Below are 25,229 nucleotides of genomic sequence, written 5' to 3' on the forward strand. Positions count from 1 at the left end.
CCAGGGTCAGGGCTCGCTGCCTCTGGCTCCAGCCAGCTCCCCAGCTTTTGCATTCTGTGCCAGTTTGTGTTTTGCTCTGCCAGATAATCTCAGCCACTGCAAGCTGTGCTCAATTTTTCATGACTCCTTTCTTCAGCCTCTCTGATTTTCCAGCATCCCCTTGCAGCTGTCCATGAACTGAGAGAAAAATCAGCATCTCCTCACTGCACTCCACCCCAGTAGATGTCTCTTTTTAAGCTGCTGTCTAACGCTTCCAGACCACCCCACTGGGAACTGCAGGCTCCTGGGCCATTTAATCTAGTAGAGGTCTTTGGCAGAGTAGGACGCCCTGCTCTCCTCCCCATCCCCATCCCTGGCCAGGCTGTGTCTCTGATGGCACTTGGGCTGCAGCAGCCGGACAGATCCAGGACCCAGTCTTGCCCTTATACCCAGCCTGGCGGGAACACAGGGCTGACTAAGGTGACAGCAGACTCAGGAATGTTATACCTGGACACTTCATTCGCAAGTCACTAAGGCGAAATGAGAATCCCAGCAGCGAGCGCTGCCGGGCTCCATCAGCAGAGGCGGGAGCGGGCTCCTTACAGCGGCTCTGCGGGATGCAGCCCGGCCGGGAGGGACGGGCGGGCTGGGCTGGAGCTCCGCTGTACGAAGCGCAGTTTCCGCCGCACCCCGCCTGCACCTTTCCTGTACCCCCGCAGGAAGCAGCCCGGGCCGGGGCCGCGTCCTGGGGCCCCGAGCGTGGCGGGACGCGCCCCGACGGCTGCCGGGCCACCGAGAGCCCGCGGCGCGCACAACCACGCGCGGAGCCCTGCCAAAGGGAGCGGGAGCCAAACCTGAATTACCAGCCCAGAGAGTGGCTGTGGATCCCGGGAGCTCCTGTGATTTGCGGCAGGTTTTTCAGGTCCCCGCCTGTCAAACACACACGCAGATACTTAAGCAGTCACCCAAGGACCTGCGGGGTTCTTGTTTTACACCCTTCTGGTCCCTGCCAGCTCCAGGTAAGCGCAGGCTTTGAGCTGGGGGCGCTGGGGTGGGTTTGCAGTTGCGGAATGGGGGGATGGAGGGAGAAGCTGCTCTGAGTGCTGATGCTGAGGAGGTCGGAGCTGCACCCAGCTCATGCCGGGGGCAGGCAGAAGGGCACCGAGGGCAGGAGAGACCCCAGGCAGGGGCCACCACGAGGCCCTGCAGCAGCTGTTGTGCTCCTGTTTGTTTTGTTCCCATCCGATATTATCTTCTAGAAGACTGGACGGGTAGTTTACAGGATGCATGACAGGTGTTTTTTCCTTATTTATGGCAGGGCCTGGTTTATTTTTAAAGCCTCTGTCCCACCTTATCCTGTGCACCATGCTGGCTGATGTTATCCACGGCCACCCCACAGCAGGAGGCTGAGCAAAGCTCAGAACAGGACATGGCTCTATAGCAGAGCAAGAGAGGGTAAGAGGGCTCATTTGCATTGAGAACTGCTATTTTGATCCCTGCAGTGGCAGGAAATAGCTGTAAGCTAAAACTAGATAGAGATGCCTCCAGTTGCATCCCAGCCCTGACAGTGGGAGCACTGGGAAAGGGGTCAAGAAGCCCAGCAGAGGCTATGGAGCTCCATCAGCTTGGCAGAAGCTACTGCTCAGAGAGATTTCTAGGGGCTTTGGTGCAGTAAATCGTTGGAAAGCTGCACAGCCAACCAGCAATAGTGACTACTGTTCAAACAAAACAAAGCTGAGCAAACAGAGATCATGTCTTTTCTGGAAAAGTGGCAGATTTCTGCCAGGATAGTAAATGCTGACTGCACTAGCAGTGCTGGGCAAGCATGCTGGGAGACAGAAAGATGTCCTCTCCCATTTCAGGCCAGAGTTAGGAGTCCTGCTAGTAACCCCAGGGTGATTCTGGGGAGCTGTGTGTAACCACAGAACATGGGCAGAGTACTATATATTTATATTAAGACTTTCTATTGCTGCAACTTGCGTCCATCAGCCATTACCTTTTGTCTGCTCACTCCAAAGTGGCCCTGAAGGTGCCTTTTAATGCCCTATCAGCCATACTAAGAACACCAGGTGCTAAGAACACACATAGTAATGCTGGCTGGAGCTGCCCACGGCCCAGGCAACCACTGAAACACTTGCAAGCTTCTGCTCTCACATTGCTCTACCTAAAACCAAGACAGTCAGAGCCAAGTGTGAATTCCCCAGGGATCTTTAGCTTGACACATAGGACAGAGCAGGTGTGGTGGTTTCCCAGTGCATCTGGCATTGTCATTTCTGCCTGGGTGAGTAAACTTCAGCTGAATGACAACTGCAGCCCCACAGTCCTTCTGCATGGCTAACATTCCTTGCACTGAAAAAGCCATTTTTTCCCCAATGTTTTAAAAAAATTAAGAGGAAAAAGGCAGTGAGAAGTGGTGCTTTTCAGCAGCTAAGCCAAACAACTGTGAGTCTCCATATTTCTACCAGGTTTAAAGAAATGTGAGACAATCACCTTTCCTGTACAGGGGAGAGAGGATGGACAGCCTGAAGGCCAGGCTGCACACCTGGGCATAAACGAAGCTCTATTTAAGCAGTGGGCAGGTGATTAGTGGTTTCAATAGGGCGTCAGGGCATTTAGGCACTCATGGTGCCCTCAAGTCATGTCATATATCCCTCAATTTTTAGCACAAAGGAGGTGCCAAGTGCTTGAGGCCATATGCTGCACAGGGGTCACATGGCTCCTGAAAGCCTCCAGGATGTAGTGGAGTGATGTGGGGAGACCTCCAGGAGCCTCAGGGTTTTTGCCTTTTCCTGAAACCCATCTCACAACCTTGAGAGGTAAAAACTCTTCTCCTTCCAGAGCAGGGGTAGAGGGGACACAAAGAAAAGCCATCAGGCATCACATCCCACATGCTGGGGCACCCGTAGCTGCCAGCAGGTAGAAGATACTGTGTCCTACGGGGAAATGCCTCAGGGACCTGGAGTTAATCAGAAGCAGAAATAGCTGTGCAGGTGAAACATGAAAGGTGAAGCATGTGTTCCCAATGCAAATCCATGCACACACATCAATGCACATTAATGTGGCAGGCTGCAAACAATGATTTATGAACTGCCAAGGCATGTTGCTGCTGGTGGCCTGGGCTAGATGCATGATCTGGAGGTGATGAGGATCCCTTTGTGGCCGGGTTTCTATGAGAAGGGCAGGTGGCTCAGTGGTGTGCTGAAAAAGGGAGAGGCAGGACTTGTGGCCTGAGCTTGGCCTCATCTGCAATTTGACCTCATGGTGAGCCTGGTAGCCACAGTGCTGGAGAGCAGCACCTCAAGTCCAGGAACCTCCTTGTACCTGTGCATCTTTTCTGGAAGTCTACTAACATCTAAGGCAGGTGAGCAGCATTCAGCAGACTCCTACAACCTCACATGAATGAGGAAGTGAATTATGACTGCCCCCTTCCTATATGGATGCTTCTGAACTGAGCTGACCCCAGGAAAACCCAAGCAGCTGCAACACTCCTCAGACAAGGCCAGCTTGGCTTGCAGTACCTGGGATTAAAGACGGTCTTTTCTCAGTCCATCCAGTGGTGGTGGGTGATACTGACTACCAGCACTCCACCATGCTCAGAGGTGCTTCAATGTTACGCAACCACTGTGTTACAATCAGTACTTACCAAGGGACTAAATCAGAGTGGGCTGTTTCACAACTAGCCCCGGTCTATTTATAAACCCCTACTCAAATGCCAGAGGATTCTTTTATTAGTCAAAGCACTTTCTGCAGAGGAGGCTCAGGGGGATCTTTGCTTTATGAGGTAAAGTTCAAAGAAGAGGATCTCTCCAGCCTCTCGCTGTGCCTGGCTCTTCACAAGCTGCAAGACAGTTTTGAAGCTGAGCTCCATCCTAGCAGTTCTATCAGCAAGTGAAAGCCCTAGGGCATTCAATACCCCTGTATGTTAGTTGGTTGATGGGGTCCGCCGCTTGGGACTCAGAGAGCCACCGTAGCTAAGAGGTTTGTCTTTTTGTCCTAGGAGCTCAGAGTAAAGTTGCGAAATTCTTCCTTAACTCCTCAACTTAGCTCCCTCCAAGGCAGAGCAACCGGGGCTCCGCCCACCCCCACACCCCTGGGTATCTAAATGTGAGTTATCAGTCAACCAAGAAAGCGCAGTTGAATTTAAACCTATATAGTAGGAGTGCAGTATGATGGATGTTCCAGGATTATACCCCAGAGCCGAAGGAAAAGCTGGACTGCAATGTGGAGGCAGGGCAGGTCTGCAGCAGGTGGCCCACAGGAGTCCCAAGGAGGGCCAAGGGCTCCTGGCAGCACTGGAGAGCCAGCACAACCAGCCAACCTGACAGAGATGGGCCAGGCAACTGGGACAGCAGGAGAGCAGATCAAGAAAAGCCACATTTTTGCAACCAACTCCTCCTCTTTCAATACCCCACAGCCTGGTTTCAAAAACACCACAGTGATTCAGCATCAAGGGACTCGTGCGTGCTGTGTGGGGGCAGTGCCTCATGTTTTAGCTGACTGAATTAGCAAGCTCAACCCTCTGCCATGTAGAAGCAAACCTGAAGCCCAGCAGAAGAGAGGTGTGGGACTTAGCCAAGCACTTGTTTTGCTTGTTCTTTTGGGCCAAATCTTCCAGAGGTTATGCAAAGCATAACTGGGACAAATGTTACTCTGGAGGAAAACATGGGCTTCTTGGTGCTACCGTTGCTGAGAGCACCTAGGACTGACCACAGTCAGAGGCAGCAAGTGCTTGAGCAACAGACATACACTGGGTACAGTCCTCAAGGATTTGAACACTTATACACCAAAACCCAACCAACCATTGAGTTCAGTGATGCTCCAGAACAATAGGACTGTTTATGCCCATGTGTGATAACATTAAATATTACTTAAAACAATGCAGCTCACCTTCTCATGGCCAGCATTGTGCAATGTCTGGCCACACTGTTAAGAGAAGGACTAAGACACTGATCCAGAGGAGGGGAAATAGGGTGGTTGCTGGGTTGAAGATCATGCTCCCAGAAGATCTTGCATGCTCTGTTTTATCATTCCTTTGCGCAAACTTGCCTGATCACTGTGAAGTAGGGGAAAAAACCCAACAACCCACAAGGTTAGATGTCAGATATTGTCCCTTCACTCAGAGGATAGTGGTTTTTAGCTAATATCTTTAAGTTAACCCCCTGAACATGCCCATTGCTGTGACATCACTCCTAAGTGACGCCCAGGCCTAAATACGGCTGTAAACAGGAATCGTTCCCATGGGAGTCGCACTGGCTATAAATACAGCACCAGGGGAGTGCTGAGCAGCCTGCAGCTTCCTGCCAGCTGAGGATGGTGAGACAGCTCAGCGTTGGGCACTGCTGGCGTGTGGTCGCTGCAGTGAGGAAACTGAGACAGGAGTTGCTGGGGGGCTGGTGCTCCCAGCTGAGCTCCCTGGAATGTCTTTGGGAAGGAGTTGAACCTTCCTGCAGCCAGAGGCCACAACTGGGGCGGGGGGAGGAAGTTGGTGGGGACACAGATGGCAAATCTGGGGCTCAGTAAGTGTGTCCCCAGTGGCCACTCCCAGCTTGAGCAATGACACTAGCCCCTCTTCACAGTTCCTGGCCCCATAGCCCTGCCCCAGGAAGAGATGGCCATGGAAAAGCCAGTGATTCCCACTGAGGAGCAGCTGGAGATCCTGGAGTACCACTTCTGCAAGGTGAATAAGCATCCTGACCCCACCACACTGTGCCTCATCGCTGCTGAGACTGGGCTTTCCGAGGAGCAGACTCTGGTGAGTGTATGCCCCTCATCCTGCCCCTGACACCAGCCCCACTCCCCCTGCATGCCTCTGTGCCCCGCATCTCCTGCCTGTCCTGTCCCAGTCTCTCTCTAACATACACCTGCATCCGTCTGTCCCCCACACAGGCTTCCTACAGCAGCTCCTGCCCTTCTCATGCTCCCCCCACACTGCCTGCATTCATTTGTGCCCCGTGTGCTCTCTGCTTGTACTCCCGGCACCACCGTGTGCCCTGCACACTCCTCACTGCACTCACGAGTCTCCTCTGCACCTCTGCAAACCCCCAGCACACCCCTAACTGCACCCACAGAGCTCTAATGCAACACAGCACCTCCCTGTACCCCACATCCTTCCTGCACTCCCTGTGTTTCTGCTCCTGAATGTAGAACCCGTGCATTTCTTCCAAACGATTTCTGATAGTCTTGGATGCACAAACTACTGCTGGCTTTAAGGTCTGAATAAACTACTGTCATTTTAAAACAGATAGATGCAATTCCTGCAGGATGTGCTGTGGGACATGCTCAGGCTGTGCACCCTCTGCCTTAGTGTCCCTTAAGCCCAGATGTCAGGCAAGTCTGTCAGCCTCTCCAGAAGACACAGAGGCCTCCAAATACCCCTCCACAGGGACATGCTGCCACTGTCTGGGAATTCCACCAAGCCCTGTGCTCCAGCTGGCTAGCTGCAGGCTACCATGGGCTTCAGAAGCAAACGGCTTCTTCCCAGTTCCTTCAGGTGGCAGTGCAGCTCATTGTGATGCAGGTGTTAACTAGACCCATAGCAGTATTTATGAGTATAGAAAAGAAATCCAAGCCACTGGAAAGTTAGCAGCAGTTTGCAGAGAGCTGCCAAGCCTGGCTCTCCCTCAGCAAAGCAAAAGGGGTATGAAAGCTGAGCTGGCAATGACAACATTTAGCCTGTCCCAGGGAAAGATGCTGGAACAGCGTCCATTGCACTGATAGTCCTCTGCTGGGATGGACTGTGCTTTGGTGACAGGCAGGTATCAATTACTGCTTACTGTATCAATTGAGGCAGCAAGGAGGCAGTACCCCTAAAATACCTTCTTCTCCATAGAGATGGCACTGTTTCTTTTTTTTTTTTTTTTCCCTACAGCAACTTCTAAATGCAAGGCCATATAGGCCCAGGGCACCTCTGCAGATGTGTGAAAGTGTTCCCTCATAGCTATCTTTTTCCACTAATCTAGAGTGCTCCTAGAGATCTGGAGATGAAGGTTATGTTAGGGACAGGATCAAGACTGGGGTGGTGAGCTGCAAAGTGCCTGCATTGCATAGAACACAGGGAATCATTGCCCCTGACATCTGGAGTGCTTTATGGTCTAGAAATAGCAGCCATTTTAATAAAAAATTCAGTAACACTAAGATGAAAAGAGGACATGATGATTTAAGACAGGAAGTGAATTTTTTCAGAGGAGACTATGCTGTCAATCAATGACTGGATGTGGCTGAAGGCAATGTGAGTGTGAGAGACACTTGTAGAGAGCACCGTGGTTGTATCATTACAGACCATAATAGCTTCAAAAATATCCATGAACAAATATAGCAACAAAATGAGCTGCAACAGAAGGAATCACAGGCACATTGCCAAACAAAAGGCTGAGCTGTGCATCCGGCATATGAGTTATATTTCTTTTCTTACTTTTCTTCTTAGGTAGTGTAGCTTTAACCAGATACATTTTATCTAATATTTTATATTGTGGCTGCCTTGAAGGGGCATCAGCAGCTCTTGGAATGGGCTTCCAGATGCTAGGTTACAACAGACATAGTGCTAAGTTACTGCTAACATAGATATGCATATTGCCTGAACACTAAGACAATTTTTAAACAATTTAAAAAATAGATTTGTTCTTAAATTTGTTGAGAGCCAATGTGCTGTACCTCTTGTGCTTTCTGAAACAGGTGAACTTTTGATTCCTGTCAGTTTTAGACCTGCAAGTGATTGTTTCACTTCTCCAGTCATTTAAACAGACATCATCCAGCTCCTTAGCCAACCTCTTACTCTGTTTGCAAGAAAAACCTGGACTCACAGTAATAAAAGAAAGGACTCACCCATGCCGTCAAGGTCTGAAGTCAGCTAGAGGAATGAGTTTGAAAGAGGTGCAGGTGTAGGTTACATGTGGGTTTGGTCAGGAGCAACCATCCTGGCTGCCTGTGCTGCCTGGGAACAGCACCTTGCTGCAAGGCAGCAGCACCACGAGTTCCCTTCACCACATCCCACATCTTTCATCTATGTCATCCATGTGCTGACATCTGCATCTTTAGCAAAGTTATTTAGAGGCTTCGCTCAGCCCAGTGCACTCAGTCTCTGCTTTGTTCTTTCTCTCCAGAAATGGTTCAAGCAGCGCCTGGCGGAGTGGAGGAAGTCTGAAGGGCTGCCCTCAGAAAGTGGGTCTGTCAGGGACTAGAGGATGCTGCTCCAATCCCCTTGCCTCTTATAAAGGATGGTGAAGCTCTTCAGAGTGGGTTTCCTTGGGGTTCTTCTGTTGCAGTAGGTTTTGCGATACAAAGTAATACTCTGCTATTTAACATAAATTTTATTTAACATGTACATAACTAGAAAAAAACCCATTATATATATATATACATGTGTGTGTATACAACTTTTGATGGCTGATAACCTATCTAGTGATTCCAACCCATTAACAGCAGCTGCACAAAAAAAGGCAATTTCATGCCCTTGTCTCAGGCTTGCAGAAAATTTGCCATGATATATGTCCAAATATAGAAAGAAGAAATAAAGATTCCTTTTCCTTACAATCCCCAGAGGCAGAGTATGTGTGCTAGCTTTAAGGTACAGATCATCCAGAGACTAGGGCATCTGGAAAACCAGGTGCATTATACAGGTGACTTGGTTTGGCTCAATATGCCTGAATCAGCTCTGGATACTGGCAAATCAAGTGCCTACACCATAATCAGACCAAACCAAGCACCCCTTGAATGCCTTTTTTACCTTTCTGTTAGAAGTCACCAAAGAGAAAGAACTTGTGGGTTGTTCTGGGCTTTTTCCCAGTGCAATAATAAAAACCCAATGTTTTTTGATGAGAGGAGCTATGTTATGTCCCTGCTTGTGCTCTCTGCCCCCATGACAGGAGGCAGACTCCTTCCTCTGGAAGGGCAACAGTTCTCCCAGGCAGCCTCAGTGGGCACAGTGAGTTTTCCCTTTGCCACAGAGACAGCCATGGGCAGCCTTGTCTCCTAGGGCACCCATGGGTCCATGTATGGCAGCCCACACAGCCCCACACACCTCCTAATCCTCGGGGTGGCAGAAGCTGGTGGCGCTGGGGTTCCCCAAAGCACGAGGGCTTTAGGGGGAGATCCCAGTCTCCTCCTGGCCATTCTCAGCCCTGAGGAATGCACTTGCACTGGGGCTCTTGCACAAAGTCCAAACTCTCATCCGTCCTGGCACAAGACAATGCCTGGTCTAAAAATAACTAGCACCATTGCCCAGTGACCTTACCTTGTTCCAAAGTCCTCTGCTTAGTGGATTACTGAATCAATTAATGGACCCTCTGATTAATCCCCTTCTGGTTTGTGGTCACCTGCATCTCCTCCTTTGGAAGGAGAATCAGCTTAACACAGGGAAGATTAAAAATACATTGGCTCTGAAAACTGCCATATGCTTTCATTTGTGGCTTTTGTCCTTCACTGGTGAGCATCTCTCTTGCCTCAGTATCTCCAGCCTGTCGCCAGTGGTTGAGCAGCCAGTGCAAAACACACTGTCCTTGCAGGAAGCAGATAAAAGCATTCTCCCTTATGTCATGCCCCTCACAGGCTGTGTTGTTCTCCTGCAATCCAGCTGCCAAAATGACTCACCCACAGACCTGACTGGAGCTCACAATTTGCTCTGCAGACTCTGACATCAATACTTGTTTTCTGCTTAGCCTTTGCAACCTGCCTTGTCTCTTACACTGAGGGGAACTCTGCTTTTTTGAGTTAGGCTCCAAAAATCTCAGTGCAGAACTCTCTTATTTTGCTCAGGGTCACACAGCTGAGTATCTGAACCACACAACTTTAACCCACCTACGTAACTGGATGTGCATGTTCTCCAGGCATTTGAGAAAACAGACCCCTGATCTCAACATACACTGTAGCCTTTTGTATTTCTACTTCTGTCACGAGCACAAAACTTTTGAGTGTCACTAAGAAGATGTTTTAACTTCAGCAAAAAATTTCGAACCCAAATTGAGGAGTTGTGTTGCATCAACTTAATGCATGCTCTTGGATTTGGTTTGTCACACTTCCCTGTGTGAAAGGACAGTTCCTGTGCTGCCTTCCCCCAGCAGTTGTTTCATAACTTCTTAAACTTTTATAGCAAAACAATCAAGAGAGAAACTTCAGACACAACCCATCCTAGGGAGAGAGTCTTCCCACTTTAGGTTGAACCCTGTTAATTTTCCCTGATGACTATTTTTAAGGAATGATGATTTTATTTGAACTCTCAGAAAGTGCTGCTGCTGAGTGCTGCCTCTGCACTGTGTTCAAGGAGATTTGCTAGCCACAGCACAGCACAGAGAGAGTGATGTTCCAAGGGGTGATGTGGGCAGAGGGCAGGAGCATTTCTGAGGGAGCTTAGCGGCGAACTGGTCGAGCTAGTTCTTCGAGCCGCTGAGAACAAACAGCCTTCAAAGCAGCCTGCTTCACTCTGAATGCATCTGAGTTGAATGCAGTCAAGCCCATCCGAGGTCTGGAGGAGAGAGGGTAGGGATGGTCAATCCTGACCAGAGTAAGACCAGCTGTCAGCTGCCTGCCAGCTCCCACACCTCCACCTAAGCCTGCCCTTCCCTGTCAAGGTAGGACAAAAGGCATCACACTTCCGCTGCTGTTGTCAGGTGAGGGATATCTCTCACAACTCCTACAGCCAGGCATTCCTTCACCCTCTGTGAAACATCCTCCCCAGCACTTCCTGCAGACTGGGTTGAGGTCAGCTGCAACATGCTGGGCAACATGAATGTATTACACTCTGCCCTTTGCCAGTTCCTTGCTTTTTATAATTGGAATTAATAAGAAGTCCCAACCAGTAATTCCTGCTGGAATTTGAAAGTTCCTGTTTCTTCTCTTTTGACTCTCCTTCTACCTCAAAACGGCTTTTAAAACCGCAATCCATGTAGCATTAACACATTCAGACATATAAAATCCATGCACTTCCTGATCTTGGCCTAATCTCTCTGGCCAAACACAAATGAACAAGGTGCCATGAGCCACACGAAATGGGCTGGTAGCTGATCGTTTCCCCGTGACAGGGAAGCAGTACCTACCTTGAGGTAGGCTGGGCCAGCTCCAGAATCCTTGGTGTAGCCACTGCGCGCTTGGCAGCCTCTGTCACGGGCCACTCAGGATCCCGCGGGGGCCTGAACTTCGAGGGGAGCTGTTTTGGCTTAGCCAGCTCAATGGTCCGAGGGCTCGCAACTACCTTGGGAGATGGCATGGAAGCCTGGGGAAGAATGGAGATCTTAGGTCCTTAGAGGGGCTCCTGGCATTCAAGGGTGCTCAGCCTGCAACCAACTCAGTGTTATCAGGTTCACAGTCACTGACCACATGCAGATGGGAGACAATCCTGTCCTCAGCTCTGCTTGGCACCAGGCAAACTGTAGAAGGAGAAATCACTGCCTGGCCAGTCCCACAACTTGCCCTCCAGTCTCCTATTACTCACAGCCCTTTGTCCAACCCACCCCCAGCACTGGAGATCCCAGTTAGGCACCTGTCCACCTTTCCCAATCCCCACAAGTGCAGGCTAGGCACAGCTCTGCCGTTCTTTGGGGATAAGTACTGGGAGTCAGTTCATGCTCTGAATGGAGCACAAGTCCTGCCTTCCAGCTCAGGAAGCAGCTATGCTAGCCTCATGGAGAGCAGCACATCCAGGGCTGGACGAAGAGAGCCACAAGTGACTGAGCACCTGTGCCCTCTCCTCTGCTGAGAGTCCCAGCCATGCAGGGTCCCGGGTGATGCTGCCTTACCATGGAGATGACAAAACCAGGTTGGTTGTGCCTAGTGCAGCAGGCCAGCTCCTTGACCAAGGGCTCTGCGAGTTTCTGGACGCGTGCTGATGCATTGGCTGAGGTTGCCAAGCTGGAAACCTTTGTTGGCACCTGCATGGGTCCAGAATGGGGGAGGGACGTGCAGACACATAGCATGTACAGCAGCCTACAGGGACATGCTCCCTCACAAGGATGAACCTCCCAGTGCCCTTCCTCTGTAGACATGGTCACTCTTAATTTTCCAGAATGCATTATTTTTCTTTCAGGTGAACTATTAAGTAATTTTGGTGCTACACAGATTCCCCAGCTGTTGCCCATTCAGAGCTTGGAGGGGAGCTCCTGTAGTGAGAGACTGTGTAGCCAGGTACAAGTGCAGAGAAATTTCTTCCATATTTTTCATATTCATCTTCCTGGCTGAATCAAATAACTTCCCTGCTAAGGAGAGACACTCAGATTTCGTGGTAAATTTGCTGGTACAGTTAACTGCATTCCTACAGAAAATGTGACTACTTTTCCAGTAATGGACTTCTTCCAAAATTTTTCACAGGGTTACTGTTACCCAGTCCCGCTCCAGCCCAACCTCCCATTTCCCAGCCCCAGGGGCTGCATCCAGAAAACCCAGCCTTTGCCATGGAAATGAGTGTAATCTGAGATTGCTCCAAGCCCTTTCACCCCTGCCAAAGCAATCATCCACCTAAAAGGAACAAGCTCAGAAATATAAATTAAGCTTCTGGTAAAATGTAGTTAAAATACACATAGTATTTGCAATCTCATGCCCCCTATATATTCAAATAGGAGCACAGCTGCCCAACTACAAACATGACTACTCCCTAAGAGTTAAACATGCCCTTTCCATCAGGTTTCTCCACTTTCCCAGGCTGCTTTATCAGAGGAGGCAGCCCAGATGCCTCCCTTGGCTCTCCTGCTATACTGCGCTGCTCCAACCTGGCTGTTTTTTGTCTCCCAGCAGGAAATTTGCAAAGACAACATTCTTCTCTGAAAACGCAGTTTCTCCCAGTGTCATAAACCCCGGCAGAACCAGACAGCTTCTCCCCTCCACACACTGGGTACATCCAGTGGCAGGATATGGGGTCTAAAAACTCAGGACAGTTTTGCTCCATCCCTATACCCTGCAAATCTCACTCAACCTCCTCCTCACCTCTCTGGGCGGCATGAAGTCTGGGTGCAGCCGCTTTGGCCGGGCAAGCTCCAGGATCCGCTTGGAGGGATTATAGTTCTGTGCAGCCAGGGACACAGGCCACTCGGGGGACACACGGGATCTGGAAGCAGAGAGTCATGGCACTGCCAGTCACAGATGTTCCCCACTCAGCTGCAGCTGGGATGTCTAAGCCTCACATCTGCTACAGTAGAGGGCAGCTTTGTCTTGTGGCCATTTCCAGTGTAGAACTCATCCCATGAGAGAATCCGGAAGTTCTAATCCCAGCAGAGACCCTGCTCTGGATTTTGCCCTCTGTTCACCCATCCTCTGTTTCTGCATTTATTACTTTGAAGATGCACTGATGCTACAAGGCCCAAGGCTCTACCTATAGCACCCTATAGGTTTTCTAGCCTCTCACCTTTTCTCCAGGAAAGCAGGCAGGTATTTTTTAGGTTCAGCCAATCTCAGCAGCCGTTCAGAAGGGTACCCAAACTTTGTTAGCACGATACGCCCACCGATCAGTGGTCTGCAAATGTACAGAAAGAAAGATTTTGAGGAACAGCACAGAAGAGCTAGCAAAAGGCAACTGACAGAGAACATGATCCTGGCAGATGGTGACCTAAGTCTAAGGCTAAACATCCACGCCTGCTGCACGTACAAAAGCTGGCACTGGTGCATATGGAAAAGCCATGAGCAAATAGGCATTTACACCTGAGATTTCCCCCCTTTAAATGCTGTTTGCATCTGAGGAGTCCTCTTTTAAGCACCCTCAGTGCATTGCTTTCAAAGTCTAGGCTTTTCCTGGACAATTTAAAGAAGCTGCCCCACAGCATCCTGACAACATTTATGTTGGTCAGATTTGCCAATTTAGAAATCTCTTTGTTACAATGGCTTGATAGCACCTTGTGCCTTTGTAGTTCCTTTTATCTTGGTGTCTCCCCTAGTGCCTTACTCATCCAGCTTTCAGTCAAGTGTAACTGTTGGAATATGTCTGTCATCACCAGGGAAGGAGCAAGCAGAGGTAAGCAGAAAGGCAGGAAGCGCTGCCATATGGACACCTTTAGCAGGAGGATGAGAGCCCATAACTGATGACAGTGGTAGATGGGAGAAAACTACAGACATGCATGTCTTGACATCCCTCCAGGTAGAGGAAAGCCAAGAGTGCAACACAGTTTCATCTTCATTCTCATTGCTAGGACTTCTAACAGACTAGCAACCACCATGACTTGCTTCAAAAGTAATGCAGCACCACTATCATTTATAATTTTTACACCATTTTTCATTCCAATTCCAAAACATGGTCTAGTTTTTCACCATGTAGTGACAGCAGAGGTTTAACTCAAGGCAAGAGACCTGGATTCCTTCCAGAAGCAGAACACTGCAAGACTTCTCTGTTCCTAACCTTACCTTAAAGATTTAGGTCAGACTCCAAGAGGATGCAGGGGGTCATTAACTGTGTCCAGGTGCCTGGCTGGGCTGCATCAGCCCCAGTGGGACATGGAACACTCTAGAGACAGTTCCTCTCTACTCGCAGATGTAACACACGCATTCCATCAAGGAATGCATGCATGCACATGATGTCTACTTCAAACCACAGCAGAGAGGTTGGATGGGTATTTTTGTTACAGCAGATAAACATGCTCCCTTGTGCTTGGAGAGTGAGATCAAGACCAGCTCCTAGGGCAGGGAACTGAGAGCTCTAATCAGACCAGCAACTTTGTGTTGCAGAAGTCCTTCTCAGAGCTGGGAAGTGGGTATGAGGAAATAAAAGGGCACCAGAATTAAGCACTCCCCAGTACCTCCCCACTTTGGAAGTCAAGTACTTAGGGTGACTATGGTCCCATAGTACTTTCTTCCCTGCTTCAGACAGCCCCTGTTCCAAGCACAAAACAGCCTAGTGAGTTTCAGTGCCATAGAGCTACCTGCAGGGCAGCTTTTTCAGAGAGGAGATGGCATCTCCCCTTTCCTTGGTAGCCAGTATGCCCCCCTAGAGAACACACTCTGAGCTGCCTCCTTCTCCATCACTGACCTGTGCTGGTACTTGCTAAAGTCTTTCTTGGGCTTGGATAGATACAATAATCTTGAAGATGGTCGAGCTGTCATAGCACCAGCTGAGAGGGTCCATATTGTCTCTTGGTTTCCCCATACAAGCCTAGCAGGAAGAGCAAGGTTGTGAAATTTTAGTAACAGGCACAAGTGTGAAATGCGTTTGCTGGGGCTATCCTTCCCTGCCTAGGATGGAACACACACACACACACACATGCCCTATGGTTGCCCACACCTGCAAAGTGCCAGTACCACCCCCTGAGCATTCACCTTCTGTGGCATCAAATTTCCCAACACACTCCTGCTGATGGCTGTCAACTAAAAAAGAAAAGAGTCTGAAATAGGTCTGGTTTTAGTTACCAGTGGATGTGCAGAAAGGGTCACTTCATCACATCTCTGAAACCCCCGGGGGAGTTTCAGCATTGCATTTCTTTTGCCTCACCATTACCACCTAACTATACCACAGGTATGACAGTAAAAATAGTAATAATGTTACAGTCAGGGTGTGCCATGGAAAGTGGGTGAGGTTTTACAGCAGGTAAGTGGTTACTCTCCTGTGCCCAGGGCAAATTCGGCGTTGCTAATCCCTCACTGAGAGGCCATGGTGGGAGAGGGTACCAGGGTAGTCAGAACAGGGCAATGGGTTTGTGGAGCCTTTTGTAAGACCCATACAGATAACTGAGAAGTTATCAAGAGACTGTTGCCCTGGCTTGTCAAACTGTAGTTTGATCAGATCACACAGACACCAACTGTGTTCCTAAAGGGCTGTATCCTCCAGGACAGAGCAGCCTGGCTCCCATGGTACGGTCACCTTGCACCACACACCACCCTACCCCACAACATCTTAGTTGGGCAGCTCAGATCAGATGGGGCAACAGAGGCAAGGCTCAGGTCAAGCCCAGGTTATTGAGAACTTCAAAGAGCAAACTGAAGAGAGCCCTTCAAGTATGAACCATCTTAGTCTGCTTTTAGTCTTCTTAGGGACAGAAGAGAAAGGAGTAGCAAGACAATGGCCAAGGGTCTGCTCTGGCTGAGCCCTGCCAGTCCCCAGCCCTTGAGCAAGCGCTGTTGGAGCACCTACTTACGTGGGATTGCTTTCACAATATACTGGCTTGGGTTCTGCAAGTTCATGTATCCTGCCAAAATTGAGAAAAGGACAAACATGCCATTAACCATACAGTTAAAGCAACAGAGCATAAAGAAGCTATTGCTGTACTCAAAGCCATATAAACACTCTCAAACCCCTGTGCTTTTGCCTCCACTCCCTTGAGAGAGTCTGTTTAAGGACCTCTCTTTTCAAGTACTTTCCATTCATTTCATCTGGCAAACTTACCAGCCCATGAATTTTTTGTGTTTTTTTCTTGGACTGCAGAGACACAAATTTGCAATTCTGCCTCCACTGATGGCTAGGAGAGTGGGAAGGAACTTTTCTGGTCAATAACATGCCATGAAACAGGTACAAGAAAGATGGTCTCCCAGCCGATGGGAGCCCAGATGAACAAACACCTGTTATCACCACTTTTGTGGTTTACTAGAAGGTACCATGGGGACATTACTGTGTTCCCACATGGCTTTAGGAGCACATTTTATTTCACGCCATTCAGCAGAGGTCCTAGATGCTATAGACACACAGGAACAAACATGGTCTCTGCCTTAGGAGCAGCTCTGTAAATGTTTTTACTGAATATACAACAAATCAAAACCTTTCATGAAAATCAGGTATCATTACTGAGGCCTGAAATCCCAGTGACTGGGAAGTGCCTGAACTTTATAAGCCCCAGCACAGAGAGAAGAACAAGATGATCCAGTGCCACAGGTGTATTACACAACTCCTTGATGTCACAGACCAAGCCCAAACCCACCCACTGAGGCTACAGGTGCCTACCCACAGCCAGCTGGTGAACATCCACACTATGCAGGCAGCTGTGGAAGTGCCCTACCATAGAAAATGCAGAAGGCAGAAGCCTGGGGCATTGCTTCCCTGCTCCATATCACCGGCAGTGTGGCAGCATGGCCCTAGAGAACAGCTAGGACACCAGTAGAGAGACATACTTGCCAAGAGAAAACTATCTGTGCTTTGGGAACACAGATGGGGCTTATACTACTAGTAAGATGCCAAGTCCTGGCAAATGCTTGTCAGACAGCTCAGCACCACAGAGATCCCTGAAATGGCAGGCGGCTGTTACAGCATCATCACTACACGAGATGCTTGTCACGCCTAACTTGGGCCACAGTGCTGCAAACATGGCTCCTGCTCAGATCCCACAGAGGCAACTGCCTGTAGGACTTTGGCCTCCTGCCACCAGTTCAAGACAGGACATGGTCAGGAAGGCAGACGTCATTTCAGAAGCCAAAACCTAGTTTAAGTTCTTTATTCTCAAGCGGGGCCCCAGAGGGATGTCCTTGCAAAGGTGCAAGGGGGTGAAGGATTAGCACACAGGTCCCCCCGCAGCCTAGCTGTGTTGCAGAGCTGGCACTATTTCTGCAAGCAACTGCTGGCGCAGACTCAGCACACAGCCACAGCCAAATCTAGCACAATGTGCACATGGCCCTAGTGCCCCACACTGCTGTGCAAAGCCTGCATCATGATCCAGCCAGAACAAGTCACACATACATTCAGATCAGGTCTCTCAACTCACTTGACAATCTTTTTTTGTTCTTTTTCCAATTACAAAAAGAAAGATTACATTTATTGTGGCAAAAGCTCTAGACACACAAGCATCCTTGCTCAGGATGTGCCTACAGCAGCTCTGCAACTTGAAGGGGTTAGACCACCTCACTGACAAGACAGTCCTGGTGGAGCCTTTGCTCTTAGGGCCTGCTCATGCTTCCCAGCAACGAAAATGCAGTCTTGCTTCAGCCAGAAACAGAAACACCTCCCCTCCACTGTCTGAGCATTCACAGACTCATTGCTTAAGGGAGATCAGCTCCTTTTGAGATAAATTGCTTGTAAAGCAAAGAGTCACAGATTCTGTTTTGAAGGGGCAGGATGGTCAGATGTTGTTCAGAAGCTGAAGGGCAAAACCGGGCATAATTTCCTCTCAAGTGTTTATCACAGTGTCATCCGATATATTGACTCCCTGCTTGGTGTCAATCCCTGACTGAGCCCTCTCAAGAGACGTGGGGCATTGGCCTGAACACCCAGCAGGAGAGGAGGGCTTCTTACCTGCTGCGTGGGCATTCACATATGTAAGGTACATAAGATGACACTGCAAAGACAAGAATAGGTGAATTTAAAAGCTTGGTAACACCTAGAGCCTGGGCTGCTTTCTCTTTAGCTCAGATGAAGTTTGTGCATGTCCTCAGGACAGTTGCCCAGTAGATGTTTGTTTTTCCCTGGTGCCTTCCTCTCCAGTGGTTGCTCCTCACGGGGGGATGCTGGCAGCCCCCAAGGCTGAAGCACAGAGCACCCCCAGCCCCGCATCCGCCTCCTGGCACAGGCACCAGTGGTCACCGGCCTGCGGGGAACCTGACTCGATGAGCCTTAGGACTGCCTTCCGCAGCTCCCAGGGGAGGTTTTCAGGGCCTCGGGGGAATAGCAGCTGTGTTAAATGGGACTCGGTGCCAGTACACAACAACCGGAGGATGGGGGCTACGGGATGACAGGGAAACCAGCGACGCGCGCAGACGCGTGTCCTGACGGCAGCGGTAGCCACGACACGGGGCCGACGGCCCGCGGTCCCCGCCGCGCTGCCCGGGGCCTGTCTGCGCCAGCCAGCCCACCGTGCCCGGGAGCCCTCCCTGCCCGAGCCCACCGCAGCCGGGGCCGGCGCTCGGCGGAGGGACCGAACCCCGCCCGCGGGTGCCGGCCCGGCCCACGCACCGCAGAGCCGCCCGTCCGCCGCCATGGCCCGGCCCCGCCCGCATAACGGCCCCGCCCGGCCGACACGGCCCCGGCCCGCGGCTCACGGGCACCTCCCGCGGGGCCTCCCGCATCCCAAAGCCTTGCTCCCCAGCGGGAAGAGAAGAGAGCAGCCTGGACCGCTGGTGAGGGTGGAATTTTCTGCTTTATGCATCTGTTACAAAGGACAAAACTAGAAAAGCCTCGTACAATAGATGTGGGTGCAAAACAAGTCCTTTACAGGACTGCTCCTGAGTCATGTCCTTTGAGTATAATTAGGAGGACACTGGGAGAGTGACACTCCTCAGCAGCTTGTCACCTTCCTCACCTGCTATGCTAACAGAAACCACTGTCACGAAATAACCGGGTTTTCACAAGTAAGACTGCTCGCTGGAGGACATCTCGGACTAAGCTTAAGTAAGCTGCTCAACCTGATGGACAAGTCTCCCAGCTTTGGTGCCAATTTAACTTAAAAGCATCCAGTCACTACATCAAATTACACCATTTTGGTTTTTTGCCTGTAGGCAAAGAAATGCTTAACATATTACTGCTTTCATTTTCTTGTCCTTACCCACTAAAGGAGCAGTAACCAAACCAATTTCCAGAGATTATCCATTTGCCACTCCCATAACAATTGGGTCCAGCACAGCAACAAGAATTGCCACTGTCAAAAATACTAGTTGCAGCACTTTAAATTTCTGACACTGTCAAGAAGTGAGGTCTCATTTTTAACAGAACACCACTGTTAAAAGGCTTCTGTAAAATCCGTGAAGTAAACAAATTTCACTTTAACCTGAGACATCAAGCAATGTTAAATTCATTGGATGCAACTTTCTTCCACAGAAGTCAGTGCTTGATTCCCACTTAACATGAAGCTATCTAGCCCATCTAAGCTATATTTTCCCCTAAATCTGCTGCCTGAGAGATAGACTATTCTTCTCCTACAAATGTGCTAAAAATAGACTACTTCTCAAATGTATTTTCAAACCACTATAAATTAGGATTTTCTTATCAATTAGATATCACTTTCAGAGGAATTCCACACCCACCAGAAAAGCATATCTGTACATTTCAGCTGCCACACAGCAAACTGACCCTATACTAACACCTGCTCTCCCTCAGCTGCAAACACCATGCTGTAAGAAAAGAGCTGTCACTGTGTTTCCAAAACCAGCTGCCCTATCAGCTCCTTGGCATCCTTCATGCTGGAAGAGATCTCAGAGCCATCTTCTGCCACATGGGTACCGATCAAGAACATCTTCCTCTTGTCCCCAATATCAGACAGAGCCAGAGCATCGTGAATATCAGTGATGCAATATGCACCTTCGAGGTCCTGTTACACAAAAATAAAACAACCCTGTTAGTTGCAAGAGGTGGTGGCATGATTCCTACTTTGAGCCACTGCTTTTGTCCAGGGAGGGAAAGAGTCTCAAAGGCTCTGGGGGCACCATTATTATGTATGTTCTATGACATCATTTCCCATGTCCTAAAATGCCCAGGGGAAAAGAGTTAATCTCTAACCTAATTTCTTCCCGAAGAAATATGAGCACAGTTGTTTCTATTTCTACACTAATTCCACTGTTTCTGATAACTGTAAGGCCGCCTGCACAAGGCAGACAAAAGCACTGCTGGCCCAAGATCCCTGGTACCCAGCAAAGAGCTACAAGAATAGGGCAAATAGGCAACAGTCATACCCTGCCTACCTTTTCAGCCACCACTGTTTCTGATGCATTTGAGTCTGATGAAGCCTAAGCCTGCACTTGTGTTCAAGAGTAACATCAATGACTACTAGTAACAGGCCTCAGTTACTAGAAATTTAGGAGGTAACAATGTGGAGCAAACTGAGCACACAACCTTGATAAAAGAAAATCTGTGATAAAAATCCTTGAGCTCCTGTGTCATCTGATTGTAACAGAGGCCAAATTCTTTTCCAGGTACAGCACCAGTCATTGAGACTTTCACAAAGATCTTAGGAGGAAGCACTACCTTGTGAGGAAAGCTGCACTTTCTCTCAGGTTTCAGAAGCAGCCTTAGGAGCAACCAACCAGACAGTCTGAAGGCAAACAACAGTGCTTCACTTTTTAGCTGCTGCTAGGTGAAGTGGTAATCTAGGCAGATACTCAGAACAGAAACCTAACTTCACATCTAACTGTGGTCTCCCTTGAAGCTCCCAAACATTGCAACTGTACAGCAGTTTCCACCCACAGCTCTGATTGCATCTTCACCAAGCACAGGACCTGCATCTTGCAGATCCAAAACAACCTCACATTATTTTGTTTTGTGGTCAACAGGTGTGTCAGAAAGACTCCCAGCCGTGTGCCCTCCTTAAAGGCATGAAGCCTCTTTTGAAAATTTTTGTTGCTGTTTCCAAAGCTGCTGCCAGCCCAAGCTGTGCCAGCAGTAAGGAACTCTTACCTGCTTGTTGGCCAGAACTACCACAGGCAGGGTGGAGTTGTTCTGGATTAGTTGATGAAGCAGCTGTTTTGCCACAGGCAGTCGGGCATGATCAGCCGAGTCCACGACATAGACCAGCAACAGCACTTTGGGCAAGTACATCTTCCAGTATGAGCGCAGAGATTCACTGCCCCCGACTGGAAGAGAAGACAGCAGCACAGGATTCACCAAGTAATTCAAGCAGCACTGCTCCCAGAGGTGCAGGCCCTGGGCTGAAAACCCAAGGTATTTGGATATACTTCAAAAGTATTTGAGGTACTGCAAAAAACTCAAAGTATTTGAGGTACTGCACATGAGACTAAAATCAGCTTTATTTTCCCCAGTCAGGTCCCATGAAGGCATATGTGTATGCTCTGGGGGAAAAAAAAAATCTTTCCATTTTAAACACTTATTTTGAGAGGATTCTGGGTTCAGTTTCTTTACAGTTGCTTTCTGGCTAGTTGGTTCTTGCTCTCAAGCAAGTAAGGAGAGTAGAAAACAGTTCAGTGTCCATAAACACCACATGCCCCCGTAAAACCTATCTCCAAACGCCCATCCCATTTTAAGACAAAACAGGTCTACAATTTCCAGAGGAGAAATTTAGCTCTGGGATGTGGAGGGCTCTCATTGTATTTGTATGACACGAAGAACTAGCTGAAAACTCCCACAGTTTTGTCAATAACTAGAGGTGCTTAAGGAAGAGAGAAAAATCAAGTCCCAGCAGACTCTTCAAGCAACCCTTTGGAGTAATCTTTGCACAGCATACATTTCTCCATGAGCTCTTCTCTTCTGGATACAGAGGAAAGCTGTTCACCTTCAAAAGTAGGTCTTAAAATAATCTCTAGTGAAACCATAGACAGCAAGTTGTTTGAGATTGTTGTTCCCATCTGAGGACAAAGAATTCAGTAGTTTGCTGAGTTTAATAGCAGAAGGAATAAGTATCAGTATATTACATATTTCAGATTTGTTTTCAGGTCTTTAGGTCTTCTCCTGGCACACTGCAGGACCACTCACTCAAAAAGTACTGAGGTGCTCAAAAGGCAAATGTGCGAGTCTCTCAAAAGTAGCAAGTTTTCAAAGCAATGTATCTGGGGTTCCTTATCACTGTCTCCTGCCTTACACAGGAGCTCTTTTCAAAATTGTCTGACTATACAGCCACCTTTTATTGCCCTCTTTGACTGTTCTGTGTCAAAGCAATTTTGCTTTCACTTAAGTCAAAAGGGTTCAGTAGTTTCAAGAATATGGAAAGGGAAGTAACATTTCCCACTAGAGCATGCCTGCCTCTTCAAAGTGGCTGAGTGTACCTGGAGGCAGAACTGCAAGTCTGCCACTGTGGAAAGGAGCCAAAGGGCTGTGAGTGACATGTAGTTTGGGACAGAAGCCTGATTCTGTACTGTGATACTGCAGGGGCTCAGCACTGCTCCCTTTGTTAAGTGTATTCATGCTTAGCATAACCCAGGGGTCAGCAACCTCACAGAGAACAATTTTTTCCCCCAAACTTGTAGGAACTCAGCAGAAGTCAGGAGCTCCTACCCCCTGCAGAGGACAAGATACCACCCAGTTATCTGTACGCAAAGAAAATGAGCAGCTTTCCACCCGTCTAAGCCAGCAAAATAAAACCCCTGCTGTTTGCTGATCACCTCATGCCATGTGATCACAGCATAGGCTGCTGACCCCTGGACTAGGCGATGGTACAGACTGGATAAGTAACCAGATTAGAGAGCCATGCACAGATTTACCTGGCTGAAACTGGCATGAGACATTGCATTTCCCATGGGTCAGATCGCAGCCATCACATCTCAGTCACTACCAACCTGGACCAGAGAGGGAAGGATGACTCAGAAACAACAAGTTCTGCTGTGGTGTTTGCAGTGCTGGGCCCAGACCATCCCCAGGCAGGAGAAGAGACACTGGGGGTTTCTCCGAACTCACAGAGGCAAAGCACATCCCAGTAGGAGACACCCTCTTACCTACCAAGTGAGGGGCACAGACTACAAGCATCTCTCTAAAGATGATTTCCCCAAGCTACTGCAGACTCTCCTATGGTAGTAAGACTGGGAATGAAACTCTGCCTAAGTGGCCTCATCCCCACACTGCAAAAACTTACCTGGGAACAGTACAACTCCTTTAGACCTGCTAAAGGTACAGAGGCATTTATGGGCTAGCTGCCAACTTAGCCAGTTGAGCACCGGAACAGCACAGTGCAGAAACAGTAGGAAGCAATGAGCAGCTCCTGCCTCCACAGTAGGCAGGCATTGATGAGGCTGGGACATCAGCCTCTCTGTACCAAGGAGTGACCTGACCCCAAGAACTCAGCTAGCTGCACTTCCCATCAGCTAGCTGCACCTTGAAAAGCTGTGACACACCAAAGGCATCATAGGAGATGCCCTCTGCAGGCATGGGCAATACCCAAAAATCAGAGCTAAGTACAGAAATTTTAGCAAAATGCTATAGACATTCAAAAGACTGTTAAAGACCAGAAAACATCACTTTTGAGGCTTTTGAACAGAAAGGGTACAAAGTTTTTTTATTCCCTCTCTCTTCTTTTGCTTATTATTTATTCGTCTGTAGCTCTTGTCCTTTGCCAGGCATGAGCACCAAGGAGAAGCAGTTCAACAGCTGTGCACCACAACACAGGGCTTATTGGGGAAACCTCTGCTGGTTTCACCCTATCAGGTTTATTACCCATCTCTCTTTGGGAGGAGAATTCCCAGGATGTCAGGGCTGAATGAAAACTGATCTCTAACACCATTGTGTCTTATCCTTCAAAGAGCCTGGTAAGAAAGCAGAATCCCCAAGGAGAAAATAATCAGCTTCACATTATCGAAGCAGGCATGTGGGGACGCTGAGCTTTTAAAATATATGCCTGGTCCCTAGGGCACAAGACAGAAACTTATTTTATGTTCAATACTAAAACCGGTTCACTCACTCTCCAGAAACTCCATCTGGGACTCCTCGGTGTTGATGCAGATGGCATTGAAGCCCTCGGTGGGAGCCACGCTGCGCTTGACGTGGTTAGTTGCCAGGGAGTAGAGAATGCTAGTCTTCCCAGCCCCATCCAGGCCCAGCACCAGGATCTGCTTACCGTGTCCTTTACCCTGCAAAGCGAGGGGCAGCACACTTACCCGGGCAGCCGGGGCAAGAACAAAGCTTAGCAGGGCTGGGGGAAAGAAGGAGGCTGAACAAGGGGCCTGGGGGGCAGAGGAAAGGCCCCTTCGCGGTGAAGAAGCTGAAGATGCCCGCGGGGCTCCTGCGGCATAAGCGCACGGCCGCAGCGATGGGGGATCCCTGGGACATCAGCCGGCCCCGGGCACCGGGAGCAGGAAAGCGGGGAGAGCGGCCCCGGCCTGGCCACCGCCCCGCCGCGGCTCAGGGCGCCGCCGGGGCCGCCGGGGAGCGCCGGAGCCGAGGTCGCGGCGGCCCGAGGCTGCGCTGCCCCGCCGAGAGGCCCCGGGCGGCGCCGCGGGCGTTCCCCGACCCGCGGCCTCGCCCGCCGCCCCGACCCGGCCCCGGTACCTGATCGGCGGCGGCAGCGGCGGCCGCAGAGCGGGCGGGCAGCGCGACGGGCCTCCGCAGGCGGGCCCAGGCCCGGAGCGCCACGACCGTGCCGCCCGCCAGGGCCAGCGCCGCCCCGCAGAGCGCGGCGACCCGCAGCCGGGAGCCCATCGCCGCTCCGGCCGCGGGCACCGGACACCGCGCACCCGCACCGCGCACGGAGAGCGCCCCCCGCAGCCCCGAACGCCGCTCCCGCCGCCCGCCGGGCTCCCGGTGCCGGGCCGGGAACACGCGAGCGGCAATGAAACACGGAGCGAGCCCTGCCACGGGCGGCTTCTCGCCGGGACGGGGAGCCCACGGTTTCCGCACACCTGCTGCTGCTCCCCCCCGCTGCCAGCCCCGCGGGATTTGTGCCCAGCTTGCCTCTGCCTGCGCGCCCAGCTCCGGCGCAGCAGTCAGGACACTGCCCAGGTACCCGGGACAGGGCTCCAGCAGCGTCACCAGCCAGCCTTTCCGTCAGGCCAGAGCT

General features: G+C 50.0%; 3 protein-coding genes across 7 annotated transcripts; 1 reads left to right on the plus strand and 2 right to left on the minus strand.

Annotated features, from left to right (window-relative positions):
* The first annotated feature begins 688 nt into the window (after positions 1 to 688).
* On the plus strand, positions 689 to 8,508 carry HOPX (HOP homeobox). 3 transcript variants are annotated; one of them, XM_066317743.1, is made up of 3 exons: positions 689 to 998; positions 5,556 to 5,731; positions 8,079 to 8,508. In XM_066317743.1, exons 2-3 carry the CDS (start codon positions 5,588 to 5,590, stop codon positions 8,154 to 8,156), a joined length of 222 nt encoding a protein of 73 aa, XP_066173840.1. In that variant the 5' UTR covers positions 689 to 998; positions 5,556 to 5,587; the 3' UTR covers positions 8,157 to 8,508. The 3 variants fall into 3 exon arrangements, with proteins under 3 accessions (XP_066173840.1, XP_066173838.1, XP_066173839.1); XM_066317741.1 differs by lacking the exon at positions 689 to 998 and adding an exon at positions 5,234 to 5,292; XM_066317742.1 differs by lacking the exon at positions 689 to 998 and adding an exon at positions 5,249 to 5,337.
* On the minus strand, positions 8,268 to 13,563 carry SPMAP2L (sperm microtubule associated protein 2 like). The gene is made up of 4 exons (XM_066318452.1): positions 13,304 to 13,563; positions 12,886 to 13,006; positions 11,007 to 11,182; positions 8,268 to 10,435 (listed from the first exon to the last, which is right to left on the minus strand). Exons 1-4 carry the CDS (start codon positions 13,561 to 13,563, stop codon positions 10,321 to 10,323), a joined length of 672 nt encoding a protein of 223 aa, XP_066174549.1. The 3' UTR covers positions 8,268 to 10,320.
* Positions 13,564 to 14,917: 1,354 nt separating this feature from the next.
* ARL9 (ADP ribosylation factor like GTPase 9) lies at positions 14,918 to 24,874 on the minus strand. 3 transcript variants are annotated; one of them, XM_066317739.1, is made up of 6 exons: positions 24,722 to 24,874; positions 24,135 to 24,303; positions 21,188 to 21,363; positions 18,098 to 18,140; positions 16,017 to 16,067; positions 14,918 to 15,037 (listed from the first exon to the last, which is right to left on the minus strand). In XM_066317739.1, exons 1-6 carry the CDS (start codon positions 24,869 to 24,871, stop codon positions 14,985 to 14,987), a joined length of 642 nt encoding a protein of 213 aa, XP_066173836.1. In that variant the 5' UTR covers positions 24,872 to 24,874; the 3' UTR covers positions 14,918 to 14,984. The 3 variants fall into 3 exon arrangements, with proteins under 3 accessions (XP_066173836.1, XP_066173835.1, XP_066173837.1); XM_066317738.1 differs by lacking the exons at positions 14,918 to 15,037; positions 16,017 to 16,067; positions 18,098 to 18,140 and adding an exon at positions 18,922 to 20,105; XM_066317740.1 differs by lacking the exons at positions 14,918 to 15,037; positions 16,017 to 16,067; positions 18,098 to 18,140; positions 24,135 to 24,303; positions 24,722 to 24,874 and adding exons at positions 18,922 to 20,105; positions 22,945 to 23,019.
* Positions 24,875 to 25,229: the final 355 nt, after the last annotated feature.

The sequence above is a fragment of the Sylvia atricapilla genome, chromosome 4 (assembly GCF_009819655.1).
Source record: "Sylvia atricapilla isolate bSylAtr1 chromosome 4, bSylAtr1.pri, whole genome shotgun sequence".
In the NCBI taxonomy this organism is placed as follows: domain Eukaryota; kingdom Metazoa; phylum Chordata; class Aves; order Passeriformes; family Sylviidae; genus Sylvia; species Sylvia atricapilla.